We start from the raw sequence: 26264 nt of genomic DNA, 5'->3' as shown, positions 1-26264 counted from the left end.
ATTTTCTGGACTAGATAGACCTAGAATTTTAGGATAACCCCCCCCCCCCATATATTAGCCGTATTGGACTATAAACCGCAGATATATAGGTTGCGAAATTAGTTATTTACCCAGTAAGATTCTTTAAATGTTTATTTACATACCCTAATTGTTTCCAAACGGTGTCTGTAACAAGGCAGTAAAACGGCTGACCAAACAAAATAAAAGTCATCGTCATGGACCCACTAACTGCGAAAGCTAGCTCTCCAATCAGCTAAAAACACTCAATAATGCCAAGGTGACGTCTTGGTGAATTTACTGAAGATTTTGTGAAAATGAAACAATACAAAAAGGAATGCCCTTGTAAGTTAATGCTACTAACAGACACTCGTAAATTTGTTAGCATATTAGCTAATGCTATAAACGCTAGTGTCTTTATATTACGCGTACAAATATGCATGAAAACGCTCCTATTAGACATCTGGGACGGTTTCGTAAGTATGAATTGTTTTAGTTGTATTGTAAAACTTACAAATGTTGCTTGGAGTAATGAATGAAGAATCCATATGAATAGAAATGCTATGGACGGCGAGAAGACTGAACAGCACTCCGGTGGAAAAAAAAAAGAAAAGAGCACTACCGATAAATGGAAGGACAATGCAGCACCTGCAGTGAGCAAATTCCACCAAAAGATGGCGCCATAGCATAAAAAATTATTTATTTATTATTTAAATTACTTTTTTTTTTTTTATTGCCATCAGAGAAGAAAAATCAATAAATTAGCCGCGCCGTCTTAAAAGCCGCAGGGTGCAAAGCGTTGGAAAAAATGAGTCCTGAATTTACAGTAAGCCTAGTTATAACTAGGGATGGGGGACTAAAAGATATGGTGATATAATTATTGCAGCCTCCTGCGATTATAATATATACCAAAATGTATCATTTGGCATATAAATAATACTTTAAACCGAGTTAAAACCGCTCTTAATTAGGCTGCATTAAAAAATTATTACATTGAAAAATAAAATTGTATTATCTAACAAATTTACATTTATTAACACACACAAAAGTACAGAAGATTGGTACCGTTGAGTACCAGTATCAATTCCCAGGTATTAAGAATTGGTTCTGTATCGGTTCAAATGTGACCAGTACGCTATTAATAAACATTACAATTATTTCCCCAATTCCCTTTATACATACAAAATGTATAATAATATTATATAGCCCTAAATCACAAGTGTCTCAAAGGGCTGCACAAGTCACAACGACATCCTCAGCTCAGATCCCACATATTAATAAAGTCCGTGTCATGATCCCACATGACAGGCTTTGCCTGTAGTTCTTTTCCGTTATTTCCTGTTTTGGACTATTATTTTGTTGTTTCTAGTTCCTGTTTAGCGCCATATGTTCACATATCTCATTGCACTCAGGACAGGCCTGTTCCTGATTGCCAATCAGCGTGCTTTCTAGGCCAGCCAGATATGCTTCCCGTGCACTATTTTTGTTTTGTCAGTATATTTGCACATGCACTTGACCTGCTTTCTCTGCCTCCTGGGGTCCACACCAACAACTCCATCAACGAAACGTAACAGTCAGGATAATTTGTGACTTCATTAAGAAAGCTTTTTTTTAACTTTGAATTTATGCAGCTGAATTTTTTTGCTTTTGAATTTTGTGGTCTAAATTTATTTTACATTAAATTATGCTGACAATTTCACTGAATAAACTTTGTGACTAAAGTTTGTTAAAATACAGTGTTTTTGCAGAAAAATCCAGACTCACTTCCAGCAAAGTAAGGCTGAAGCAATCGATCCTGTCTCAGATCCAGCTAATGAGCTGCTTCAGTCTTAATTTAATTTACCAGAAGTGGGTCTTAAATTCTGAAGCAACGAATATTTTTGCACTGAATAATATTTTATTTATTAAATTTTTTTATACACATTTTTTTTGGTTGTTTTTTTTACACCACATTTTTTTACACTGAATTTTTCTGCACAAATTTTTTTGTACATTGAATTTTTAAAACACTCTACTGTATTGTGACAAACCGTATTTTTAAACGCACACATTTTGCTCACAATTTTCAGCATAATTTGATGTAAAAAAATTCAGTTGACAAAATTTATACCAAAAAAAAAGTCAGCTTTCGTAACAAAATAAATCAACAAAAGCAAAAACTGGCTCTCATGTCCTTAGTTTGTAAACAACAACAAGAATGACAAAAAAATATTTTGTGATCGTAAATATGGATTGTAGAATCGAGCATTAACTGATACTATACTTAGTATCATTACTGTCAATATTTGTATCAATCCGCCTACACTTGTTAACATTCAAGAGCTCTAGCTCAGTGTTTTTCAACTACTGTGCCGCGGCACACTAGTGTATCGTGAGACATTGTCTGGTGTGCCGTGAGAGATTATGTAATTTCATCTAACTGGGTTAAAAATATTTTTTGCAAACCAGTAATTATAATCCGCAAATGTGCCGTTGTTGAGTGTCTGTGCTGTCTAGAGATCGGCAGAATAACCGTGTAATACTCTTCCATATCAGTAGGTGGCAGCCGGTAGCTAATTGCTTTGTAGATGTCAGGAACATGGTTTGTCGTGATCACGATATGCAGACGACAGCGGGAGGCAGCGTGCAGGTAAAAAGGTGTCTAATGCTTAAACCAAAAATAAACAAAAGGCGAGTGCCGCTAAGAAAAGGCATTGAAGCTCAGGGATGTTTATGCAAAACGAAGCTAAAACTGACCTGGCTGCAAAGTAAACAAAAACCGAATGCTGGACGACAGCAAAGACTTACAGCGTGTGGAGCAGCAGACGGCGTCCACAAAGTACATCCGTACATGACAATCAACAACAAAATAGGAGCGCAAGGCAAGAACTAAAACACTACACACAGAAAAACAGCAAAAAACTCCAAATAAGTCACGGCTTGATGTGACAGGTGGTGATAGTACACCTACTTTAAGACAAGAGCTATATTGATGCATGCTTGGTTATGGTTTAAAGTCATATCCAACAATTGCGAGAACAACTTTTTATTGTCAATATCGGCTGCTGAATTTCATTTTTTAATTTTTTTCTTGCTTGTGGTTGTGCCTCGAGATTTTTTCAATTAAAAAAATGTGCCTTGGCTCAGAAAAGGTTGAAAAACACTGCTCTAGCTTAGCGGTTAACTATGCTTTTTTTAAAAAAAAACTCTCTACTGGTTGAGATGTAGCATGTTTGCTGACTTTTCTAGTCCCCCAGTGATAATAATACTTGGAAGAAACTTAGCTATTTGCTGCAAGGGAGGCGAGGATTAGTGATTTAGAAGCGGCTTTGCACTGTGGAGGGACGTTAGCCGCGAGCGAGGATGCAACAGTGGGTTGTGGACACCTTTTGTTCGCTTGTAAGATAACAAGAATGTGTCATTATCACGATATGACGATGATACTACAAACTCCATCGTTAGCCATTCATATCGTACAATGTGGCGTTCTCCGAATTGCTTCCACCGGACTGTGATTTCCTCAACTCCCCCAGGACTACAGGCAGGTGCGGAGGAGGTTTAGCCTCTGTTCACAAATCTTCGTTCACTTGTCGGCAGATTCCACACGTTACCTATGGTAGTTTTGAACTACAACTCTTTGAATTAATTCTGTCTCCCCCTGTTCTGTGCGCAGTGGTATATCGTCCACCTAAATTCAACAAAGACTTTTTACATCACTTTGCTGATTTTCTATCGGGGATTTTGGTGAATTACGACCAAATTGTAATTTGCGGCGATTTTAATGTTCATGTTTGCTGCCAATCAAAACCTCTGGCCCGAGATTTTCTGAATCTCCTTGATTCATTTGACCTCAAGCAATCTGTCATTGGCCCGACACACGAAAAGGGACATACTTTAGATCTCGTGGTATCATATGGTTTATCTGTTTCTGTAAATGAAATATGTGCTATGTCTCTCTCCGACCATTCACCAATTTTGTTTACAACGGTAATCCCGTGCTCTGGCAATAATTCCAGCTATGTCCCCGAGCGCCGCTCACGCATGATCAACCCTTCAACTGCTGCTATGTTTTCAGTTGCCTTCAATAGTCATTCAATCTGTGTACTGGGTGTAAACTGTGATTTTACTGCTGACGAGATTTTTTCCATGTTTACCTCGGCTTGCACTGATATTTTGGACTCTGTTGCGCCCCTTAGATCCAAACGTAGCAAAGCTTTTCTAACACCATGGCTAAATAACTCTACGCGCGCTCTCAGACGCGCTTGCAGGCGCGCGGAGCGAAAGTGGGTGAAGGATAGGCTTCATGTCTCCCTCCAAATCCTGCGGGACTCCGTGTCTGAATACCAGCGAGCCGTAAAAGCATCGAAAACAAAGTATATTTCCACCTTGATCTCCAGTAACAGTCATAAACCCCAAGTTCTTTTTAAAGTTTTAAATTCTCTCATCAACCCCCGTGATGTGTCACCTGTTGTCCCCTCACCTGTCCTCTGTGAAAGTTTCTTAAACTTCTTCATTGACAAAATCTCTGCACTCAGACCATCTGACACCTCCGCTCTTCCTCTCCCTCCCCCTCCCCCGCTTCCCCAGCTTGCTGTTTTCGAGCAGTTTGAGCCTATTTCCCTCTCCTCCCTCTCGGACGCAGTCAAACACCTGCGGCCCACATATTGCCCATCAGATAGCCTTCCCTCTCGCCTTCTCAAAGAAGTCCTTGATTCAGTTGGCCCTACTATTTTATGGTTGATTAACACCTGCCTCTCCTCCGGATATGTCCCGGCTGCTTTTAAGCATGCTGTGGTGCAGCCTTTAATTAAAAAGAAAAATCTTGACACGTCTGTTCTTTCTAACTTTAGGCCTATCTCTCAGTTACCCTTTCTGTCCAAAATCCTTGAGAGAGTAGTGTATGTCCAGTTACAATCTTTTCTAGCTGCAAATAACATCCACGAGAAATTCCAATCTGGTTTCAAAACATCTCACAGCACTGAAACGGCACTCCTGAGGGTGCAAAACGATCTGCTTCTGGCCGCTGACTCTGGTAGTCCTGTGATCCTGATGCTTCTGGACCTCACAGCTGCCTTTGACACAGTGGATCACAGGATTCTACTGTCACGACTGAAGCAGTACGTGGGCATCTCAGGTGTAGCCCTAAGCTGGTTTCAGTCCTACCTAACTGACCGGAGTTTCTCTGTGCAGCTAGGAGACTTTCTCTCCTCGGTGGCCCCCCTTACCTGTGGTGTTCCTCAGGGGTCAATCCTGGGTCCCATACTCTTCCTACTGTACATTCTACCTTTAGGTGAAATCCTGGTCAAGCACAATGTCCCATTCCACTGTTATGCCGATGATGTTCAGATCTATTTACCTCTTAAGGCCACAGGACAGGTCGCACTTCAACCATTGCTTGACTGTCTGACTGACATTAAAGCATGGATGAGTGCTAACTTCCTCAACCTTAATGAGAGCAAGACCGAGATAATCATCTTCGGCGATACATCTCCAGTCTCGTCTGTCAGTGCTCTTGGTCCTCTGGGTGTAAACATCCGGTCCTCCGTGAGAAATCTCGGTGTGATCTTTGATAGTGCCTTCAAATTCACCAAACAGGTCAGCTCAGTGGTTAGTACCAGCTTTTACCATCTCAGAACCCTAGCAAAGACCAAGGCCTATCTCTCCCAGAGCGACCTGGAGACTGCTATCCACGCCTTCATCACACACCGGCTAGACAACAATAACTCACTGTACGCTGGCATTGATCAGGCATCACTCCGCCGTTTGCAGCTTGTGCAAAACGCGGCTGCCCGTCTCCTCACCAGTACCAAAAAACGCGAGCACATCACCCCAGTGCTGGCCTCACTCCACTGGCTCCCTGTCCGTCACCGCATTGATTTTAAATTACTTTTAATTGTTTTTAAATCCCTAAATGGTCTGGCCCCACAATACTTGACCGAGCTGCTGCATCACCATACCTCGTCTAGAGCCTTGAGGTCAGCTGACCAAATGCTTTTGGCGGTCCCCAGATCCAGGCTAAAGACCAGAGGGGACAGAGCCTTTTCCGTTGCCGCCCCTAAGCTCTGGAACAGCCTTCCCCTCCACATTAGGTCAGCCCGGAGCCTGGGGGTCTTCAAAACCCTCCTTAAGACCTACCTCTTCTCGCTGGCCTTTGACCCGAGCGAGTCCGCCCACTAGGCCACCATTTCTAGTCCCCCCCCCTCCCACCCCTTCGCTTTAGTTGTATTTTTCAATTTGTAGCACTTTTATTATTTTTTATTTTTTTTTATTCTGCAAATTTTTTAAAACTTTTTATTCGACCCCTTTTACCGTATTGCATTTGCATTGTCTTGTTTAGCACACTCATTGTTTATGTTCTTTGTTTGTTTGTTTTTTTGTTTTGCTTAGTTTTTTTTTTTTTTTTTTTTTTTGTTGGTTTTTTTTTTGTTTGTTTTTTGTTTGCGCCATGCTTTTTTAACCTGTAAAGCACTTTGGTGCAATCTAAAAAGTTGTTGAAAATGTGCTATATAAATAAAGTTGACTTGACTTGACTTGACTTGACTACATCGTCTGTATCGTGCAACTAGTTCCAACAATGTGTTGTGAATAGAGATGTCCGATAATGGCTTTTTTGCCGATATTCCGATATTGTCCAACTCTTAATTACCGATTCCGATATCAACCGATACCGATATATACAGTCGTGGAATTAACACATTATTATGCCTAATGTTGTTGTGTTTGAAGTGGTGTAAATATTCAGTGACCCACCTGTTGAATCGCATCTCTCGTTGCTCCTCCCTCACCGCATGGCTCAGGCTGTACCGCCGCTGGGGGGGCGGCGAGTCCTCCTGCACCTCCATCTCACTTCCGGCATTCGCCTGTTGCCGCTGTTTTGACGCCCCTGGCCTACTTCCTTTTAGAAGAGACGCGCTGGATGACAGCGGCGGCTCCACTCCATTTTCGCTGTCACACAGAAAAACGGGAAATGCATTTAAGACGTGCTTTTTGATGCTCGTTGGTGGAGTTTCCTTGCAGGAGAAAATTGGAAAACAAATACTGTATTGATGTTCTGCTCGTTTTATACCATATTTAAAAGGTATAAAACGTAAAAGGTAGTTCTTCCAAGCGATGCAGCAGGAACTGATTTATTGATATAAATCATTCAAAAGAAATACAAAAAAACGGACAAAACAAGCGTGCCTGTAGCACGGGGAGCTAACGGAATAGCTCACGAGGAAAACAAAGCAAATGCACAAGAAAACGCAAAAGGCAAAGCTTAGTCCAGGAATGCAGAGTAACACACTGTGGAAGTCACTTCCTAGCGGTCCCACTGACAGACACTTCACCGGAGTCAGCTGTGCAAGTTGAACAAAGTTTTTAAAGGCCTACTGAAAGCCACTACTACCGACCACGCAGTCTGATAGTTTATATATCAATGATGAAATCTTAACATTGCAACACATGCCAATACGGCCGGGTTACCTTATAAAGTGACATTTAAAACTTCCCGGGAAATATCCGGCTGAAACGTCGCGGTATGATGACGTATGCGCGTGACGAAGTCAGAGTAACGGAAGTTATGGTACCCCGTAGAATCCTATACAAAAAGCTCTGTTTTCATTTCATAATTCCACAGTATTCTGGACATCTTTTGCAATTTGTTTAATGAACAATGAAGGCTGCAAAGAAGACAGTTGTAGGTGGGATCGGTGTATTAGCAGCGGACTACAGCAACACAACCAGGAGGACTTTGTTGGAGAGCAGACGCGCTAGCCGCCGACCTCACCTTGACTTCCTACGTCTCCGGGCCGCCAAACGCATCGGGTGAAGTCCTTCGTCCTTCTGCCGATCGCTGGAACGCAGGTGAGCACGGGTGTTGATGAGCAGATGAGGGCTGGCTGGCATAGGTGGAGAGCTAATGTTTTTAGCATAGCTCTGTGCGGTCCGGTTGCTAAGTTGCTAAGTTAGCTTCAATGGCGTCGTTAGCACAGCATTGTTAACCTTCGCCAGCCTGGAAAGCATTAACCGTGTATTTACATGTCCACGGTTTAATAGTATTGTTGATTTTCTATCTATCCTTCCAGTCAGGGGTTTATTTTTTTTGTTTCTATATGCAGTTAAAGCACGATGCTATCACGTTAGCTCGTAGCTAAAGCATTTCGCCGATGTATTGTCGTGGAAATAAAAGGCACTGAATGTCCATTTCGCGTTTTCGACTCTCATTTTCAAGAGGATATAGTATCCGAGGTGGTATAAAATACAAATCCGTGATCCACAATAGAAAAAGGAGAGTGTGGAATCCAATGAGCCAGCTTGTACCTAAGTTACGGTCAGAGCGAAAAAAGATACGTCCATCACTGCCTCTCAAGTCCTTCACTGTAACGTTCCTCATCTACGAATCTTTCATCCTCGCTCAAATTAATGGGGTAATCGTCACTTTCTCGGTCCGAATCTCTCTCGCTCCCTTGTAAACAATGGGGAATTGTGAGGAATACTAGCTCCTGTGACGTCACGCTACTTCCGGTACAGGCAAGGCTTTTTTTTTATCAGCGAGCAAAAGTTGCGAACTTTATCGTCGATTTTCTCTATTAAATCCTTTCAGCAAAAATATGGCAATATCGCGAAATGATCAAGTATGACACATAGAATGGATCTGCTATTCCCGTTTAAATAAAAAAAAATCATTTCAGTAGGCCTTTAATGCACATATATTTTATTCCAAGTCTTTCTTCCGCAGAACGTGACTTTTCAGTCCCGTCCGTATCCTCTCTCCCCTCCTGCTCCCGGCCGCTTACTGTTAAAGACAACAGATGGTTGGATTAACACGTACCACCTGTGAAATCTAACCACCTTCCAGCTGTGTCTCGCCGTCAGCCCGTGCCCCCGTCCCTATCCGATGGTGCTCGTCCTCAGCCTCATAGACAGAGGCGGTGACCTTTGCTCCTGCAGGCGCGCTGGCCACATCTCCCCTCCACACACACGTAACCGTTGCATGAGAGCAAACAAAAGCGCCAGACTGAGTGAGGCGACAGGCAGGACTAAATAGCGCTCTGATTAGTGCCCAGGAACAGGTGAACGTCCCGAACACTAATCAGAGGCAGGTGAACACAATGAATAACTGTCGCAACCAAGGAGACACAAAACAGGGGTGCTGTAACTGAACTTAAACAAGTGAATCAAAACGTAAATAAACAATGATCCGGGCAACGGATAATAACATAAACACAAGATCAGGGGTGTCTAAACGTTTTGACTTGGGCCAACCAGGGACAGGTGTGTCCTGATTGCCAATCAGGCACAGGGGGCGTTTAGACCAGGGGAAAGTAAATGGTAAATGGGTTATACTTGTATAGCGCTTTTCTACCTTCAAGGTACTCAAAGCACTTTGACACTATTTCCACATTCACCCATTCATCATCATCGGCGGTCACTCGAACGAGTATGACGATCCTCCTGGTAGGGGTGTATCCCTTTATGGAGGATGCCTGTGCGTGACTTTTTTTTAAGTGGGGAGACTGGTGCACAGACAGTCACCACACGATCTTTGACAGAATCGGGTCAGGGTCCAGTGGCATGGAGTTCCAAGACGACTGGGGACCCTTTTCTGCTGCAGCCTTCTTCCGCCATCGCAGCCGTTGTGGTAGTTCTTAAATCTACCGTCTTCCGCCTGCTCCGCCGTTGAGGTCTTCATCGTATCCCTGTCTAGGGGGCAGTCAGGTACTAGGCCTTTGCCAAGGGCCACCTGGGGTAACAGTAGTAAAGGGGTTAACCTCCTAGTGCCCCAAGACCCCATAGAGGAGCCTCCACTGCCGGATGCACTTTAACGTCATGCCCAGGACACATTCACCTAGGGATGTCCGATAATATCGGCCTGCCGATATTATCGGCCGATAAATGCTTTAAAATGTAATATCGGAATTTATCGGTATCGTTTTTTTATTATCGGTATCAGTTTTTTATTTATTTATTTTTTATTATTAAATCAACATAAAAAACACAAGATACACTTACAATTAGTGCACCAACCCAAAAAACCTCCCTCCCCCATTTACACAAAAGGGTTGTTTCTTTCTGTTATTAATATTCTGGTTCCTACATTATATATCAATATATATCAATACAGTCTGCAAGGGATACAGTCCGTAAGCACACATGGTTGTGCGTGCTGCTGCTCCACTAATAGTACTAACCTTTAACAGTTAATTTGACTCATTTTCATTATTACTAGTTTCTATGTAACTGTTTTTATATTGTTTTACTTTCTTTTTTAGTCAAGAAAATGTTTTTCATTTATTTATCTTATTTTATTTTATTATTTTTTTTAAAAAGGACCTTATCTTCACCATAACTGGTTGTCCAAATTAGGCATAATAATGTGTTAATTCCACGACTGTATATATCGGTATCGGTTGATATCGGTATCGATAATTAAGAGTTGGACAATATCGGAATATCGGCAAAAAAGCCATTATCGGACATCCCTACATTCACCCATTCACACACACATTCACACTCTGATGGCGGGAGCTGCCATGCAAGGCCCTAACCACGACCCATCAGGAGCAAGGGTGAAGTGTCTTGCTCCAGGACACAACGGACGTGACGAGGTTGGTAGAAGGTGGGAATTGAACCAGGAACCCTCAGGTTGCTGGCATGGCCACTCTCCCAACAGCGCCACACCGTCCCCCTGGTGCTGGCAAATTTGAGCCAAACAGGAAGTGGAAACAAAAATAAGAGCGCTGGACAGGAAATAATACAAGAAACCAATAACTGTCAAGTGAGATCGTGGCAGCTTGATAAATTTGATTGGCGAACATGAAGCCGAAGGTCCAAAAAAATTGTTTAAATAGAACTTAATTCTTAATTTTGCTAATAATTGGGTCTTCTCCAATGACTGCACTGCAAAAACTGAAATCTAAGTAAGATTAAATATCTCAAATAAGGGTGATATTTGCTTATTTTCTGTCTGATAAGATAATTCTTCTCACTAAGCAGATTTGATGTTAGAGTGTTTTACTTGTTTTAAGGGTTTTGGTCCTAAATGATCTCAGTAAGATATTACAGCTTGTTGCTGAGATGTTATGACCTATATTGAGTAAAACATGCTTGAAACTAGAATATCAACTGTTGCAAAGCTGTGTCATCAACACTCACAAGTATAAAACTACTTTTTTAAAGTAATAATTTCTTACTTCAAGCATGAAAAAAAAATCATGATGCAGAGCGCATATCATTATGTCAAGATAATGGCACTAGCATTGACTTAATTTAAGAATATTTTTCAACATATTGAGCAAAAATGTAACGACTGGGTCGCATCGTGGTGCGTGGATGTTCTCCCAGGGATGCAGACGGCTTCGGACACAGCTTGCAGGTAGGAAAATAATTTATTTAAGACATAAACATAGCAGGAAAAAACAAAGACGTGCACATAGCACAAAAGGCAAAAACAAAAGGGCTAGCGTGGGAGCTAGCAAGCAAAAATAGCCTAGCGTGAAAACTAGCAGCTAAAGAACAGGAAACAAACGTTGTCATCTGTTGTGTGAAAACAAACTAGCAAGCCAGCCCGAGTGAGGCCAGCACATAGACTGAATAGCCCTCTGATCAGCGCCCGGGCTACAGGTGCGCGTCCCGAACACTAACCAGAGGCAGGTGTGAGCAATCTGCAGTCATGGCAACAGAAACTAACAAAAACTCAAGGTGCTGAAAACACATGTGACAAGAAAACATAAACAAACTGTGATCCGAGCAGCGGATCCTAACAAAAAAGGTCTCTTTTTTTTTCTACCAAGAAAAGTGCACTTGTTATTAGTGAGAATATACTTATTTTAAGATATTTTGGGGTTCATTGAGGTTAGCTAATTGTACTTGTTTTGGAAAGTCTTGACAAGCCGAATTTTCTTGTTCTATTGGCAGATAATTTTGCTTAGTTCAAATAAAATACCCCTGATTTTTGTATTTTTTTAAAAATTGTTTTTCAACACGGACTTTTTGCAGTGTGTAATGTCACATAACGTTCTTTCTCTTTGGGATCAAGTCTAACGCTGCGCAGATGTTTGTGTGCAGTTTTGGCTTTTTGTTTACGGCTAAATTTAGTCTTACTCAATGTTCAAGAGTAATCCTGGTCCTGACTGGAAGTGTGACGGTGGTGATGAACACACAATACATTGGTATTGTGGTGCAGTGGAAATAGCTCCATCATGACTCAAATGGGAAAAGCACACAACAAAAACCAACAACAACTTGGAGTTGCACCAAATTATAATGCAAGAACAAACTCTCTTAATACCTTTGACCTTTGTGCTTCGGAGGTAAAAACAACTTTCAACAAAAGCGCTGTTTGTGTTTGTGTTGCCCCCCCCCCCCCCCTCTTCATTGTCATACCCCATGTTCCATTGCAGAAGACCCCAAGCAAAGCCTTCAATCCTGCACACAGTGTTGTGGTTTGCCACAGGATTGTGTGTGTGTGTGTTCTGGCAATGCTTACTTAATGGGGACATCGCTCTGTTTACACCAGGGGTGGGCAATACATTTTTACCGGGGGCCGCATGAGCAACCAGAGCACTGCTGGAGGGCCACACCGACAATATTTCAATTAAATTTTGCTGAAACGATTTCTTATATACCGTAAGATAAATAATAATAATAATAATTTCATTTAACCTAACTTAACTTTATACAAAAGCAGATTGCTTTTGATGGTTTTATTTTTAACACTGTCTTACACAACACTTCCTGATGTATAATACAATGCAAAAATGTCAATTTCTGTCACTTTATCCTGCATCCTCTTTTAAAGTCCAACATTTTTCCCCGTCATATTTGGACAACCATCTGTTGTCACACCTGCCGGCTTGTCCCATTTCAGTCCTAACATGTCCAAACACGCATTTACCTATGTGAACAAGTCACTACCTGTGATTGTCCCTTTTAATTGACCGCACGGCTGCCAGCTCCTCCGTGATTTGAAAGTCTGCAGTTATCCCACGTGAGAACATGAGCAGCTGGGCGGTGTCACGTACATCGCAGCTCTCATCCAAAGCCAGCGAAAAACAGTCAAAGTCGGCCGTTCTGTTCTTCAGCTGAAGCTCCAAGTTTCCAGCGATGGTCTCAACCCGCCTCGTTATAGTGCGTCGGGAGAGTGACACGTTCTCAAATGCGCCCCTCTTCTCCGGGCATATCAGCGCAACAGAGTCCGATAAGCACTCCTTAATAAACTCTCCGTCAGAAAACGCCTTACTTTTTCTGGCGATTTTGTGAGAAATGACGAAAATTGTCCTGACAGCTGCATCTCTGGGGGTGTGAAATTTGGCAAAAAGTCCTTGTTGGGTTTGCAGTTTTACCATCAACGCATCAGCCTCCCTTGCGCGCGCTTCATCAGACAGATTCCGGTATTTTTCCTCGTGCTTCGTCGTGTAGTGGCGATTCAAATGACATTCTTTAAAGGCCTACTGAAATGAATTTTTTTTATTTAAACGGGAATAGCAGATCCATTCTATGTGTCATACTTGATCATTTCGCGATATTGCCATATTTTTGCTGAAAGGATTTAGTAGAGAAAATCGACGATAAAGTTCGCAACTTTTGCTCGCTGATAAAAAAAAGCCTTGCCTGTACCGGAAGTAGCGTGACGTCACAGGAGCTAGTATTCCTCACAATTCCCCATTGTTTACAATGGAGCGAGAGAGATTCGGACCGAGAAAGTGACGATTACCCCATTAATTTGAGCGAGGATGAAAGATTCGTAGATGAGGAACGTTACAGTGAAGGACTTGAGAGGCAGTGATGGACGTATCTTTTTTCGCTCTGACCGTAACTTAGGTACAAGCTGGCTCATTGGATTCCACACTCTCCTTTTTTTATTGTGTATCACAGATTTGTATTTTAAACCATCTCAGATACTATATCCTCTTGAAAATGAGAGTCGAGAACGCGAAATGGACATTCACAGTGACTGAACATGTAAATACACGATTAATAATTCAGCTTTGCGAAGCTAAAAAAATAGAAGCTAACCTAGCTACGTAGCCAACGTGATAGCATCAGTCTCAAATGCAGATAGAAACTAAATAAAAAAAACCCTGACTGGAAGGATAGACAGAATATCAACAATACTATTAAACCATGAACATGTAAATACACGATTAATAATATTCAGCTTGGCGAAGCTAAAAAAATAGAAGCTAACCTCGCTACGTAGCCCATGTGATAGCATCAGTCTCAAATGCAGATAGAAACTAAATTAAAAAAAACCCTGACTGGATGGATAGACAGAAGATCAACAATACTATTAAACCATGAACATGTAAATACACGATTAATAATATTCAGCTTGGCGAAGCTAAAAAAAATAGAAGCTAACCTCGCTACGTAGCCCACGTGATAGCATCAGTCTCAAATGCAGATAGAAACTAAATTAAAAAAAACCCTGACTGGATGGATAGACAGAAGATCAATAATACTATTAAACCATGAACATGTAAATACACGATTAATAATATTCCGCTTGGCGAAGCTAAAAAAACCAGAAGCTAACCTAGCTACGTAGCCAACGTGATAGCATCAATCTCAAATGCAGATAGAAACTAAATTAAAAAAAACCCTGACTGGAAGGATAGACAGAAGATCAATAATACTATTAAACCATGAACATGTAAATACACGATTAATAATATTCAGCTTGGCGAAGCTAAAAAAACAGAAGCTATCTTAGATGCGGCGGCGGGCGTTGTACGCTTTTGACGACACCCCGGCCGCCATCAGAGTCGGCAAGAAACATATATTTCCCCAAAGTTACGTACGTCACATGCACATATCGACACGCACGTACGGGCAAGCGATCAAATGTTTGGAAGCCAAAGCTGTACTCACCGTTGTGCGTCTGCTATCCTGCTCAAAACACAATACAACCTCCTGGTGTTGGTGTTGCTGCAGCCAGCCGCTAATACACCGATCACACCTACAACTTTCTTATTTGCAGTCTCCATTGTCCAGTAAACAAATTGCAAGAGATTCACCAACACAGATGTCCAGAATACTGTGGAATTTTGTCGAAGAAAACAAGAGGCTTTTCTATCGGGTCCGACGGGGTCCAACCACTCCCGTTGCTTTTGTGACGTCATGCGCATAAATCATATCCAAATGAGTTTTTCAACCGGAAGTGTGGCGGGAATTTTAAAATTGCACTTTATAAGTTAACCCGGTTGTATTGGCATGTGTTGCAATGTTAAGATTTCATCATTGATATATAAACTATCAGACTGCGTGGTTGGTAGTAGTGGCTTTCAGTAGGCCTTTAAACACAGCAACCGGTGTACCACAAATTAAGCACACGGCTTTACCTTTAATTTCTGTAAAGAAATACTTGGCAGTCCATGTCTTGTTGAAAACACGCCATTCGTCATCGACTTTTCTCTTTTTAGCGTCTCGGGGGTGTGCACCTTCACTCACAAGTTACACACGGACATACGCTCCATAAATAACACTTTTCAAAATAAAAGCAGCACAGTTGTACTGCACGCACGACATAGATGTTTTTTGAAATTTATTTTGTCATTTGTGATTGCCGCTGTTCACATTCACTCACAATCGCGCACGAGCATACGTCCACACGGAAGTAATACAAATAACGCTTTTCAAAACAAAAGCAGCACCGTTGTATTGCACACTCCACATAGATACTTTTGAAAATGTATTTTGTAATTTATGATTGGCCTCACGCGGGCCGGACAGGAGAATGCCCAGGTCTGGTTTACACAGTCGCCTCTAGGGGACCTCTGACGGTATGGGGACAAAAAAACAGGTCCCCTAAAGGGAAACCTTTTTAAATGATAGTCAGATCCATTCTGAAGATGCCTAAGTGATTTGGCCCATAAAACATGTTCACTGGTTAGTTTGAGTGTGAGGTTTAGTTCTGGTTTAGTGTTCCTTAGGATGACATTTTCATACAGCATGATTATAAAACATTATTACCTTAAAGTATGATTCACATTCAGAATGTTCCATCCTTCTATATATGGTAGTTGGAGTTGCAGACAACTTCATTATTGCTAAATAGCAGTTTTCAGTAATGTCACAGAAGATGCAGGATTTGCTTAAACATTTAAGTGGTGAAACTTCCTATAAGAGGACAGCTGTAGTGCTGTATTCTGAGGATCATGTCATATTTCATTTGAACTTTTTTTTTTTTTTTTAAATGGTCCTTAGTAGTCACGTACAAATGTGTGTGAATGATGCAAAATTATTTAAATTTGGTCCCCATAAACCAGGGGTGTCCAAACTTTTTCCACTGAGGGCCGCACACGGAAAAATGAAAGCATGCGGGGGCCATTTTTGATATTTTTTATTTTCAAACCATAACAAAATATATAGATTTTTTTTTTATTTTTATTTTTTACCTTTAGGGCTCCTGGGGCCCATAATGGGTCTCAGTCATTAAAATGTTAAAAACAAGTCAAATTATATTTTTTTAATTTTTATTTAACGCTTACAATAAATCTGTATATCAACTTCAGGTTGATATAAAGTTAAAAAAAAAAAAAAAAGCCTTATGCCTTTTCTGGCAAAGACAACTTTGTTTATTTTTATAGTAAAACTGAAATATGCAGTATTTGGACAATTGTGAAGTAATTGAAACCCTGGAAAGATCAATAATGCAGGACACCATTGATTTTATTTTCATTATTATATTTGATTAATCACAGTGAAAAGATAAATACAATCCCACTAAATATCTTTGGGATCCAAAAGGTCCCCCACTCATAAAGTGATACATTTTTATTATTATTTGTTTTACTTTCAAGACTTAAGTTACGAGATCAACTTCAGATATATCTGTCGATTTTACGTTTGAACTATTATTTTTGTTTGTTTTATGCTCTTTTGTCAAAGAAAACTTTGATGTTTTTATATGGCAACCACACAATATATGCAATATTTTTTCCACATAAAACATTTTAATGTGAAATATTCGAAGTAATTGGAGCCTTGAATGAGTCAATAATTCATTATAACATAGATTTTTTGCCTTTTTTTTTTTCTTTGAGCAATGGCAAAAAAAAGGAAAATAAAGATAGACAGCCTGCATGGCAGCTTTGTGTCAACATTGCAACTTTTTCTAGTTAGATTTCACCTCATTCCACTTTTTTAGTGTTTTTTTGATTTTTGCAATAGCATTTCCAGAATGTGTGGCGGGCCGGTAAACAATTAGCTGCGGGCCGCAAATGGCCCCCGGGCCGCACTTTGGACACCCCTGCCATAAACCATTTTAACTCTTTTCCTCCAGGGTACCCAGTAAGAATGATCAGCACATTACTTCATCAATCCAGAGATTTAAAGACGTGTATGAGCTAACTGGGCGGTGGCCATTTTAACTACCGTATTTTACGGAGTATAAGTCGCACCGGCCGAAAATGCATAATAAAGAAGGAAAAAAACATATATAAGTCGCACTGGAGTATAAGTCGCATTTTTTTGGGAAGTTTATTTGATAAAACCCAACACCAAGAATAGACATTTGAAAGACAATTTGAAATATATAAAGAATAGTGAACAACAGGCTGAATAAGTGTACGTTATATGAGGCATAAATAACCAACTGAGAACGTGCCTGGTATGTTAACGTAACATATTATGGTAAGAGTCATTCAAATAACTATAACATATAGAACATGCTATACGTTTACCAAACAATCTGTCACTCCTAATCGCTAAATCCCATGAAATCTTATACGTCTAGTCTCTTACGTGAATGAGCTAAATAATATCATTTGATATTGTACGGTAATGTGTTTATAATTTCACACATAAGTCGATCCTGAGTATAAGTCGCAAACTATGAAAAAAACTGCGACTTATAGTCCGAAAAATACGGTAACTTCACTTGATCAAAACTTTTTTAACATTTAAAACCACAAAACAATACAGGTATGTATGATTCATACTGATATTGTATCGGACCAAAATCAGCGTCTGCCAATACTCAAGGCTCCAATTTCGGTATCTTATCGGAAGTGACAAAGTTGTATCGGGAAACCCTTTTTTTTAAGAGTGAGTTTTCAAATATGTTTTTCCCCAAAAAGGCGCTGTAGACGCTGTAATAATAATCACAACAATGAACCCAAACAGGTTATTTCGTGAGAGGATCCTTGGACTTCCGTGAGATTGTTTCACATAGTTAAAAGCAAATCTGCCCTAAGAACTAGAGATGTCCGATAATATCGGACCGATAAATGCTTTAAAATGTAATATCGGAAATTATCGGTATCGGTTTCAAAAAGTAAAATGTATGATACACGGACATAGGGAGAAGTACAGAGCGCCAATAAACCTTAAAGGCTCTGCCTTTGCGTGCCGGCCCAATCACATAATATCTACGGCTTTTCACACACATAAGTGAATGCCCAGCATACTTGGTCAACAGCCATACAGGTCACACTGAGGGTAGCCGTATAAACAACTTTAACACTGTTACAAATACACTGTGAACCCACACCAAACAAGAATGACAAACACATTTCGGGAGAACATCCGCACCGTAACACAACATAAACACAACAGAACAAATACCCAGAATCCCTTGCAGCACTAACTCTTCCGGGACGCTACAATATACACCCCCCCGCTACCCTCTACCCCCACCCCCCAACCCCGCCACCCCAACCTCCTCATACTCTCTCAGGGAGAGCATGTCCCAAATTCCAAGCTGCTGTTTTGAGGCATGTTAAAAAAAAATAATGCACTTTGTGACTTCAATAATAAATATGGCAGTGCCATGTTGGCATTTTTTTCCATAACTTGAGTTGATTTATTTTGGAAAACCTTGTTGCATTGTTTAATGCATCCAACGGGGCATCACAACAAAATTAGGCATAATACTGTGTAAGGCTGCAGCTAACGATTATTTTTCTATCGATTAATCTATAGATTATTTTTTCGATTAATCGGTTAATCTATAGATTATTTTTTCGATTAATCTATAGATTATTTTTTCCTTTTGCCGATTATTTTTTTATTCAAAATGAAGATGAGAAAATAAATGTAGGCCCGTTTTTTCAAAAGGCATGGCTTTTATTTACAAAAAAAAAGAAGTATGGCCACTCAGTCAACATTGACAACAACATGACTAAATATTCTGTAACAATGTAAACATTTAAAACTTTTAACATTTAACAAAATTAAAAGTAGCTTATTTGCTTTTTAATGTGCAAATATAAAAGTCAACATCCAGTGCAAATCTTAATATTCTGCAATAGTATAAGCATTTCAAAAGTAAAAGTATTGCTTATTTTGCTTTAAAATGTGCAAAAATAAAGATAAACATCCAATACAAAAAAGTGCAAAACGAAATATTCTGTAACAACAGTGTAAACATTTCAACAAAAGTGAAAGTATTGCTTATTTGCTAAAATGTGCAAAAATAAAGATAAACATCCAATACAAAAAAGTGCCAATCTAAATATTCTGGAGTACTGTAAACATGAAATATTGCTTTTAAAATGTGCAAAATAAACATCCAGTCCAACACAGTACACAATAACCAATTCTACTCATTCCAGTGAGTGTCTAACAGTTGTAATGAAGAAAGGTTAGCATGTGTACATGTTTGGTTCTTTTCTTGTTTATAATATTCCCAGCAGCTGAAAATAGGCGCTCAGAAGGGGTCGATGTGGCTGGAACTGAGAGCTAATTAGCCTTCACCTCAAGCCAGGACTGCGAGTGAGCTGAGCTGCAGTTTAAATTTCTAGAAGGTCAACGGGCTCATAGTGATGTTAGTAGTAGTTGACTGGGAGGTGTTTATTATCATTTGGGGAGAGTCCGCTGCCTGATGCTCACCTGCTAAACACCTATCTGCTCCACCCTGAAGCGCTGACTACATGCGCTCTGAATACGCACTGCTGATTGGCTGATAATGCTTCGTGTGTACCAATCAGATGGTTGTGTGGGTGGGACAATGCTGCGTGCTGAGACAGAGGCAGACGGAGCAAAGCAGCTTGTTAAGACTTTAGCTTAGAAACTCGTTCGGTACACCCCCGTACCGAACCGAAAGCCCCGTACCGAAACGGTTCAATACAAAACACGTACCGTTGCACCCCTAGCAGATACAAATGGCACATTCATGTTTTTGTGTAATGATGACAACGTATGCTCGCGCGGACGATTGACTAGTTGATGGTTTTCTTTTCAAATGTTCGTTCATAGCCGTTGTGCTGCTATGATAGGCCATTTCCGCTCGACACAGTGTGCATACAACAACATTATTAGGCCGTTTATTGAAGTACTCCCACACTTTTGACCACTTTTCCCCCCTCGCTCGCACCGCTCGCATCGTCTTCTTTGATCGTCTGCTTTGCGCTTCGCCATGACGGTAGTGTGACGTCATTATGCGACGCGTCGACGCACAAAAACGGCGTCGACGTATTTACGTAACCGATGACGTCGACTACGTCGACGCGTCGTTTCAGCCTTAATACTGTGTTAATTCCACGACTGTATATATCGGTATCGGTTGATATCGGAATCGGTAATTAAGAGTTGGTCAATATCGGAATATCGGATATCGGCAAAAAAGCCATTATCGGACATCCCTACTAAGAACTAAATCCTAAAAAAGATGATGAGAGGCCAAAGTGCATAGAGCAATCTTTGTGTACATGGGGAAATGGCAATAATACTGAGGAAAATATCACAAACTACCACATGTAATTAAAGATTTTTGTTTGCGACTGCTAGACCCACCGCCTCATTAGGATATAGTGTACCGTAGAACAGTTCATTAGATTGAAATAAAACATGCCTATTCCACCAGACTTGGGGGCAAAAAGTAAACTCCACCCTGGACTACATTCCAGTCAATGTAGACAAACAAGAGTTCACACCCATGGACCAAAGTCTGCAATTAACCGAACAGGCAAGTCTTAGAAATGTGGGAGGAGAGCGGAGTACGCCAATAACTTTTTGAATGAGTCAGGCTGACCAGTTGTGGGGGAAGTTTGTTTTGATACGGACAAGGTCTTATACTGTACTAAAATTAGAGGTGTCCCGGTCCGATATCAGCAACACAAATACAAATACAAATACAAATATTATACATGTTGTATTGTATATCTCTAATGTATCATATATGATTATTATATATTCCAAATATAATTATTAACAATATGTATAATAATATTAATAATAATAATATATATGCATATGTGTGTGTATATACTTTATATATTTATATGTGTGTGTGTGTGTATACCTACTTATATACATATAATTACACATATATGTATAAATACATATATGTACTAGTGTTGTCCCGATACCAATATTTTGGTACCGATACCAAAATTGTATTTCGATACTTTTTGATATTTTTCTAAATAAAGGGGACCACAAAAAATGGCATTATTGGCTTTATTTTAACAAAAAATCTTAGGGTACATTAAACATATGTTTCTTATTGCAAGTTTGTCCTTAAATAAAATAGTGAACATACTAGACAACCTGTCTTTTATTATTAAGTAAACAAACAAAGGCTCCTAATTTGTCTGCTGACATATGCAGTAACATATTGTGTCATTTTCCATTCTATTATTTTGTCAAAATTATTAAGGACAAGCGGTAGAAAATGAATTATTAATCTACTTGTTCATTTAATATCTGCTTATTTTCTCTTTTAACATGTTCTATCTACACTTCTCTTAAAATGTAATAATCATTTATTCTTCTGTTGTTTGGATACTTTACATTAGTTTTGGATGATACCACAAATTTAGGTATCAATCCGATACCAAGTAGTTACAGGATCATACATTGGTCATATTCAAAGTTCTCATGTGACCAGGAGCCGGTACTTTTTAGAGGCAGTATAGTACTGAATATGATTCATTAGTATCGCGGTACTATACCAATACCGGTTTACCGTACAACCCTAATATGTACACACATATGCGTATATGTATATATACACATATATATATATACAGATACACACATAAATATATATATATATATATATATATATATATATATATATATATATATATATATATATATATATATATATATATATATATATATATATATATATATATATATATATATATATACACGTACATACACATATATACACACATACATATATATAAAATCTCAGATACAAGTGCTTCTATACAATGTGGTCACTTTGTGTCGCCAAATGCCAATTACCACTCCACTTTAAATTAAAGACAGCATCAATCCATTCCAGACGGATAATAATAAGTAGGTTAGTGTTTTTCATACCTACCATTGGTCTTTGCTTGACTCATTTCACTCGATCAAACCTTATTTTAATATTACGTACTACGAAATGATAAAAGTATGCCTGACTCATGCTGAAATCGTATCGGCCAATACTTAAGGCTCCGATATCGGTATCGTATGGAAAGTGAAAAAGTTGTATTGGGGCGCCCTAACTATGACACTAGTTCTCGGTGGATATGTAGTAGAAATGTAACTCGGGATGGGTACCTTTCACATTTGAATCGACACTTGTACTCCACGGAACCAATTTTCATAACTTCTGTGTGTGTTCATGGGTAAATAAGTGTTCATTTGTTTAAAATTATGATAACTGTGCAGTCCAGTTGTTATATCTTGTTTACTTACACTTACTGTATGAGTCTCATTTGCAAGTGTTATATGGTAGATTGTGCATGCAGTTGCAATTCCAAGACGTTAGATGGCAGTAGTGTATAGGCTATGGTGCGTGGCCTAGTCTGAATCTAGGCTTTTGTTGCTCCCTGAGAAGTGTTTATAATGTGAGGATTGTATTTATTTATTTATCTCTTTGTTTATAATGTATATTTTCTTCTGGATCTACTCTCTATTTTATGCTGCCCTTTTTTTTTTTTGCCGCAGCTGTTACATATACTGTAATATTGTACATGGTATTAGGGATTTGTTATATATTGTATTTATTATATAAAAATATAATGTAATAATATATCAGTATATATTTGTGGAAGACTCTCTCCTCCGGGTTCCTCGGACCACCAATCACTGACATGACAGCGGCGTTCATGGTTCTGAACAATGATTGATTTTGTAATAAGAGTCTGTTTTTAGCCATTGAGCACACAAATGGTCTTCCTTCCAGTGTGTCGTCTGTCTCGCTTTCGCTCGCACTCCACCACCAACTGCCCTCTCCTTCCCGGCTGCTGCCTTTTAACAGAGCGACAGGGGATTAGATAAGCCGGCCCAGGTGTGCCATCTACGCACCTGTCGCTAATCTCGAAGCCGGTCCTGGCACACCCCGCTTCGCTGCAGGTCCGCAGGCCACGCCCCCCACAATATTATATACTGTATATATAATATGTAAATATTACATATATGTTATATTTTATATTGCTACTATGGTACATTTTTAGTCTACTTTATACCTGCATTATCCTTTCCATCCTTACCCTTTCCATGCTTTTGTAACTAAGCTACTGTGTGGAACAATTTCCCTTGTGGATCAATAAACTTTGTCTAAGTCTATTGCACACCACGTTGATCTCAGTTGTAGTTTCGATTACCAAATTTGGAGGCGCCATGTAAAATCCCTGATGCCAATCAGTAGCAATGGCAAATCCAATGTAAATTTGCATCAAGCGAGCACATTTTGAAAAGTGGAGAATAACTGTTTTCAATCAGTCATATTTACTTTATTGGCGTTGAAAATTGCAACCTTATCTAGAGACAGTTTGACTGAGTCCAGTCTGAGTGCTTGTTTGCCCGCCAAGTGTTTGAACCGTCCTAGTTTGATTTGACGTCAATCAGTACCCGGTAGTACCGACGGAATTAGTTCATTGCCTATAAAAGTACGGAATACGTAACACGCAACGTCAAGCCTGTTCTTACCTGCAGCGTGTGGTGGCGCTCTCCTCGAGCCGCCTCCCCAGCAGCCTGGCGATGGCGCTGAACGAGTTGCTCTGCCGGTACAGGTCTTTCCCGTAGCCTCCCAGCACAGACGGGTAGCGGTCTGTCAGGGCTCGGATCTCCAGCAGCAGCGTGTGGTGGAAAGTGTGCTCCATGTTGGCCAGAAGGGACACCAGGTAGACCAAGGAGCTGTGTGCATGTGTCTGAGGAAACGAAAAACATTTATAGTAATAAACATAAACATTTATGATCAATACATTTTCTATTTTTTTTTTTTTTTTTAATATTTTGAGTTAGTGTTGATGTATAGCTCGTAGGGCTCAGAGATAAAACGATATCAATATTGTGGAGGTCTCGCTCCTCAGGGTTCCTTGGACCACCAATGACGGACATGACAGCATCGGTCATATTTGCAAACAATGATTTATTTTGCAATAAATGTTCTTTTATGCTTTTCAGCAAATGTCTGCCATGTCTGTCAGTCTCGCCAGTGAGCACACGAATGGTTTTTCTTCCGTCTCTGCTCTCCACCCTCAACCACCATCAACAACTCTCCCCTTCTCCTTCCCGACTGCTGCCTTTAACAGAGCGACAGGTGATCAGACAAACACTCTCAGCTGTGTCATCCACGCACCTGTCGCTAATTTCGAAACCAGTCCTGGCACACCCCGATTCGCTGCAGGTCCGCAGGCCACGCCCCACCCCATAAATATATATCACGATAAAGCAATATCAATGTAAAAGTGTGTTTGGTATTTTGTCGGAAGAAAGGGGAAGTCGTGAAGCAAGTTTGGTTGCATGAACAAAGTCGCTCGCTCTATGGCAGGGGTGTCAAACTCATTTTAGCTCAGGGGCCGCATGGAGGAAAATCTGTGCACCCGCTGTCAGAATAATTGTATCTAAGTTATCACAAAACTTTGTGTTGCCATGAGTTCCCGGCGAGAGGACAAAACTGTCTTTGATCCTACCAACGAAAAGGCTTGTAAAACGCCACTGTGTAGGATGGGAAGCGACATGAAGGCGTCAGTTTCTTTGATGTATTGTAATCCTAGATCTACAAAGCGAAGAGGAAGCAGGACCTGAATCCCCTCCAGGCACCTTTTCTTTGAACGGTTTTACGACCTTTTCTTTGAACTGTTTTGTAACCAAAGGCGATGGCTGTTTACGACCCCCGTCCCTTAGAAACAGCTGTTGCCATGTAATCAGGGAAAGTCCAAATAAAAGAGGAGGTCGTACAATCTTTCGTCAGAGCGTGGGACGACACTGTTCAAGGGTGTCTACGCGTTTCTCCTCAATTGAGCTAAATTGAATTCTGTCTCTGTTTGATTCCTTGCTTCTTGTCTTGTTTAATAGATGTCATCAGTGTTTGAACCTGACACCCGCGGGCCGGACTATTAAAATCATGGCGTTAAAACTAAAAAATAAAGACAACTTCAGATTGTTTTGTTTGTCTTACTTTGGCTAAAAATACACATTCTGAAAATATTACAATAAAAATATAGAAAAAAATACCGGCAGCGGTAAAGTTTAGATCCATGAAGGAAAGAAAAAATGAATGAATGTTTATAACTGAATACATTTACTTATGCATAATAATGTGTTTTTTTTGCATTATTTTTTTTAATGAATTAAGTAACGTTTATGACAACCTTTTTCCAAAGCACAATATAGAATGTGAGATACAACAGGATAATGCATACATTTATCATTTGTTTTCAAAACGGCTACAAAAAAGTGGGACCCCAAAAATTTACTGTGGGACCCCATTTCTATGACTTGATGGGTTCTAATATTAACCAACTATCATCCCGGGGGCCATAGATCATTCATTCGCGGGCCAGATCCTTGAATTTGACACCCCTGCTCTATGGTAACCGAGCAATGCAGGAAGTGAACACTAATTAGTAGGAGTTTAAAAAAAAAAAATTATTAATCAATTATTCATTTCTTTATAGAAAGTTCTATAAAGAAAGTGTGTGTTTTATTTGACTTTGTAGAACATTATAGAAAGTTCTATAAAGTCAAATAAAACACACATTTTCTTCACAATTTTTTAGAGCTGGGTGTTATGGCTGAAAACTGTATCACGATGTAAGTGTTTTATATCGGTCGATATCGATAATTATTGATATTAAATTTAAAAAAAAAAAAAAGGAACAGGAAAAAAAATTATTAAAATGCTAACTTTTTTTATTTTGAATGCCACTTTGTAGAACGTTATAGAAAGTTCTATAAAGTCAAATAAAACACATTTTTTCTTGACAATTTTTTAGAGCTGGGTGTTATGGCTGAAATCTGTATCACGATATAAGTGTTTTATATCGGTCGATATTGATAATTATTGATATTTTTAAAAATGTAAAAAAAAAAGGAACAGGAAAAAAATTATCAAAATGTTAACTTTTTAAATTTTG

At 39.7% G+C, this 26264-nt stretch overlaps 1 protein-coding gene across 2 annotated transcripts in view; it reads right to left on the bottom strand.

The window, feature by feature from the left end:
* The window catches only part of veph1 (ventricular zone expressed PH domain-containing 1), a 251566-nt gene that overhangs the window by 49555 nt on the left and 175747 nt on the right, over window positions 1-26264 (bottom strand). For both annotated transcript variants that reach the window (XM_062068176.1, XM_062068178.1), the window contains 2 exons: window positions 23833-24053; window positions 6727-6921 (listed from right to left, as the gene is read on the bottom strand). In XM_062068176.1, coding sequence (XP_061924160.1) covers window positions 6727-6921; window positions 23833-24053 — 416 coding nt within the window. The remainder of the gene's footprint in view (window positions 1-6726; window positions 6922-23832; window positions 24054-26264) is intronic.

Source organism: Entelurus aequoreus, linkage group LG13 (genome assembly GCF_033978785.1).
Source record: "Entelurus aequoreus isolate RoL-2023_Sb linkage group LG13, RoL_Eaeq_v1.1, whole genome shotgun sequence".
NCBI classification, from domain to species: domain Eukaryota; kingdom Metazoa; phylum Chordata; class Actinopteri; order Syngnathiformes; family Syngnathidae; genus Entelurus; species Entelurus aequoreus.
Note: the sequence above shows the minus strand (reverse complement) of the source record. Positions and strands in the feature narration are given on the sequence as shown.